This window comes from Pseudonaja textilis, chromosome Z (genome assembly GCF_049901715.1).
Source record: "Pseudonaja textilis isolate UNSWEBS1 chromosome Z, rPseTex1.2, whole genome shotgun sequence".
NCBI classification, from domain to species: domain Eukaryota; kingdom Metazoa; phylum Chordata; class Lepidosauria; order Squamata; family Elapidae; genus Pseudonaja; species Pseudonaja textilis.
In genome coordinates this window covers 131,264,360-131,268,921 of record NC_142008.1, presented here as the reverse complement: position 1 = coordinate 131,268,921, position 4,562 = coordinate 131,264,360, and the positions used below count along the sequence as shown (strand labels likewise).

Here is a 4,562-nt window from a genome sequence, read left to right as displayed (position 1 = left end):
TTTCAGTGCCATTGTAACTTTGAATGGTCACTTCACACAAGCAAAGTACCAACAATGGAGGGGGAAAAAAATTCAGAGACGTTCCGGAGACAGGAAGTCTAGTCCTGCCAAGAATGTGATAAGGGTTAACGGAGAGGCAGTTTCTGTAAGCAACACCAGAATGTTTCCTTCCTGCCTTCCTTACAGGATTAGGCCAGTAATTTCTTCTAACAACCGGTTCTTCAAACTTCTTAGAAAGTTAACAACCGGTTCTAGCGAATAGGTGTGAACTGGTAGAATCCCACCCCTGCATATAACTCCTCTCCACACCACTCTCCCTAGCATAAACTGGGAGGGCACCATAGATTGTGTCCCTGCAGGCCAGATCAATAATAGCCCCAAAGTTGTGTCTGAAACAAGGATTCCTTCACCATTATGGACAATATTGCAAGGATTTGTAAATGATATCCTCCAAGATGGGCTCCCCTCTACTTGACACAGTTCGATGCACATGTCCAAATGAGTTATATTCTATCAATGGAGAGCAGGAGGGTTTAAAAATTTCCTTGAAAGAAGGGGTAGCATGCTTTCCCCAATTATTTTTCCAAGCCTGCAAGGAGAAGATAAGATGATCATTCTGAGGGAATCGAAAAAGCTGTCTCTTGTTCCACAACATCCCCACAATGTGGAAAAGTTATTAGTGGGTAGGCAGATCTTCTCTCTTCCCTCTCCACTGCACCTGCTAGAATAGGAATCTAGTCTCATAGCTTTTCCTTCCTTCTTGGAGCCCTCCTCCATAGGGGATATGCACTAAGAGTTCCTGGTCTGTGAAGAACATCTCCCAAACATCTGAACAGTTTTGTTTCTTGGTTTTTCACAACTTGTTCCGGATCAAGACCAGCACCCGTGCTGCCCAGTCTAAATAAAGGTGAAATGAGTGGACAATGGCATGTCCAGCCTGGACAGCAGACCATTGGGTCCCATGGGTTGGGAGGGTTGGAAAAGCATCATTGGTTCGGGTGACATTGAGCTTTGTCATCTGGAGAGGAAAAGAACAAGTGTGAGATAAATTGTCCACAGGAAAAATAGCAAACTCCATTTAGATGCCTGCTAATTTAGAGCTATCATACCTGGAGTGCAAAGATTCTGGGAACTACTAGAGGACAGCAAAGAGACACAAACAAATCAGAATACTTTGTTGCCTGCCACCTGGTGGCTTCCTCAAGGTTTGCACCACAGATATTATTGTTCTGAGCCCACTCATTCCAACCTTACCAGATGTTCCAGTCTTCTAAGGAGGCGTTCAAGCCGAGTGTGCACTGTGCCAATATCATGTTCCATGGGCCGCAGCCATGTCGCTGCCTTCTTCAGCCACTCAAAATGCCGTTGGTAGCTTTGCAAATCAGAGGCAAACCGGACTAGACCTGCAGAAACCTGGAGGAAGGGAAAACCATACCGAAATTATGAAGGAGAATGATTCCACTGCCCCATCCTTGACTCGCAATGGAGAAACTGAGATGTTAGGGACACGGGACAGCAACTGGTTTGATTTGAATTTCCAGAGAAAATGGGAAAGTTCCCCAAGGAAATGTCACCAAAAGGAAAAGGAAAGTGAAACGATGATGAAGCAGCCCTCACCAGCTTGGTTCAACTCCCAGAATTCTCGCAATAGCTTTGCTGTTTGAGGAATTCTGGGAGTTGAAGTTCATACATCTGGACGGTGCCTAGTTGGAGAAGGCTGCTGTGAAGCATCTGAAATCACCAACAACTGGATTTCCTACAAATGCTTTCCTGAGCTTTTTGTCCTCCAAATTATTTTGGAATATAATTCACACCAACTTGGAACATAACCAGAACTATTATCCAACATTTCTAGAGGGAATCATGGTAAGAAAAAAAGCAGTATTCTCATTGAAATCCTTATATTCCAGACAGAAAATGAGCCATTTCCAAACTGATGCTGTCTAGATATTTTGGACTATATTACTCAGAGTGCATCAGACTGGGAAAGGCCGGCTTCTGGAAACAAGGTATGATGCCATAAAGAATCTTAAAGGGGCACCCAAAAATAGGGCTGTTTTTACCTGGATGTTGGCAAGTTCTACAGCATTCATGGATAAAACTGGCAGCGTTTCAAGCTTGTGTTCACCATCTGCTGGGAAATGTTTCTTCTGTATAGAGAACACAAAAAGAGACAAATATGAAGCCAATTATGGCAAAAACAGCAGCTCTTACTTTTAAAAGGACTAATTTAGCATAATCTAATCTAAACAGCAACCCAAGGATCCTCCAAATCTAAGATAACCGATTTTTATTAGAGGCTAAGAACACATCCGCCTGCTGGTCCATCAGTAGAACAAGTATCTGGAAAATGAAGAGAATGGCACCAAATTTGGTATGATGGGGTGGGGGAAACAGCAAAAGAAAGATTGAGCTCAAAAATGGGTTGAATAAGGCTGCAGGCAGTGGAGAAAAACAATCCAGAAAGTTTTTCTCTAATGCATCCCTGTAGGAGAGGCAGCTGGGCAGTGGATCAGAATGCTATCAACTGCTCCATTCTAAGCCCACCCACTCCCTGGTCATGTGACCCAAGAGTATTTGCAGCCTGTTCTGGGTCTCGTTGTACATGCACAAGCACACGTAAGACATAAGGTGTTTGTTGCACAGAAGCAAATATTGGGGAAAAAAACCCAGACATGCTCTCTGCAAGTCTTTCTGAACTTCAGTATTTCTCAACCCCAACCCAACTTTCAAGTTGCTAAGGTTGAGAAAAGCTACCTTGTCTTTAACAAACTTTACCTTTCTAGTGCTCTATGAACAATTTCCTGCCTTCATAGAAGGCAACGTTCTTTCTTGTTTGGTTGCACAACCAGCCAGATGTTTACACCGAATTGGGCATAGTTGTCTAGCTATTGAGGTCTTCCCAAGGAGCTGGGATAGGCAGGTGGAGTTTGATGGTGTTTGAAGAATGGTCGCAGGATGGAAGCTGCTCCAAGGAAAGCTGCCTTTCGCAATTGGCTGGTGGTGGATTTGTCAATGCCAATGGTGTTCAAGGGATGCTCCAGTTGCTTCGGGACTGCACCCATCACTATTGGTACTACTTTTGCTTTCCTGTGCCACAGTTGTTCTTCTGTGCTTCCATTTTCAGGATTTTTATTTTGTGATTGTCTCCAGTTCTTTCTCTTTTATTGTGCCATCTCCAGGTATGGCGATCTCCACTATCCAGATTATTAGGATGTCATAATGTATCATATGTGTAGATCTAGGCTGTGTGGCCTTTTGCAATTGGCAGGTGGACGTTTTGTCAAACTGCAAATTGTTTAAGTGCCACCCAAGATTTTTTTGGGGGGGTATGGAGCCCTAGTGTGCTGATAACCACTGGGACTACCACAGCCAGTTTATACCAGAATCCTTCAATTCTGATGTTCAGATACTGATACTTTCCAATCATCCTTGTCTTCTATTCTGATTTCCCCTGGTATTGCTACCTCAATTATTTGTGCTTTCTTCTTCTTAACCAATTAAATCTGGCATGTTTGCCATACGCTAAATAATAAAATAATATGGTGTGTTGGGGCTCAAGTCTATATTCAGAAATCCCACAATATTTGAACTACTGAAATACTTAACTACTGTTCATTTTTTTACTACTTTTTCAACTATGTGTTCCCATCAATTTTTCATAATTGGTACATGATACTTTTTATAGATGTTCCAGTGAATCATTTTGACTACTGTGTTGGTGTTTATCATCAGTTTATGGAATCTTGCATGACCTGAGTACAAGATCTGGTTTTTTTTCTGCTTCTTTGCACTACAACAAGAACAACAATAACAATATCTGATGGACTCCAATAGGGAAAGCTGCTGGACTTACAAAGTGGTTGGAAAGAGTCTTAGTATCAGTTAGCAGGTTTCTGGTCAAGGCAATAATGGAATCAAACTCCGTCCGTGGGTCTGTGGGCTTTAGTCTTGGGTTAGGTGCAGCCCAGAGTCCTTCATACAGACTCAGTAGCATCACTACAATCTGGCACACACCGTCTGCAAAGAAGAGAGAGAGAGAAAGAGAGAGAGAGAGAGAGAGGTCAAGGATGGCCGTTAGAAAATCAAGGGCCATAAACCAACTTTTCCAAAACATCACCTGTGCATATGGGACAGCCATCTCTGTAAACCACAGGAGAGACAGTCAGTGGTAATGACTCATAGATTGGGACTATTCATGAAACTATTGTTGGGTGTGACACAGACTTTCTTATATTGGTGAGCTGATTAATATTTGTAGAATGATGAGAAACTTCCATCTCTGAATTCTTGAGAGCGTGAAATTTACTTGTAAATTCTTGCTCATTTCTTTTATAGGGAAATCTGTTTTTCTGAATTCAGCAAGGAACAAGGGGCAGCCTCCTGTTTCCCTGAGAACTAGACTTTGATGTGGGTGAGAAAGAGAACAAAGGAATGCCTACATCCATGAAGTTGGAAAACATTTTGAAACTATCTTGATTAGCACCTTGAAGAGATTCCATTCATTTATTCATTTTACTATTCTGGATTCTACTAACTCCATTTTGATTGGTTCTCATGGC

The 4,562-nt window shown here is 42.3% G+C and overlaps 1 protein-coding gene across 1 annotated transcript; it reads right to left on the bottom strand.

Annotated features, from left to right (window-relative positions):
* Window positions 1–225: 225 nt before the first annotated feature.
* Window positions 226–4,265, bottom strand: IL11 (interleukin 11). The gene is made up of 4 exons (XM_087915231.1): window positions 3,857–4,265; window positions 2,064–2,150; window positions 1,255–1,413; window positions 226–1,018 (listed from the first exon to the last, which is right to left on the bottom strand). Exons 1-4 carry the CDS (start codon window positions 4,139–4,141, stop codon window positions 854–856), a joined length of 696 nt encoding a protein of 231 aa, XP_087771357.1. The 5' UTR covers window positions 4,142–4,265; the 3' UTR covers window positions 226–853.
* Between the last annotated feature and the right edge of the window lie 297 nt (window positions 4,266–4,562).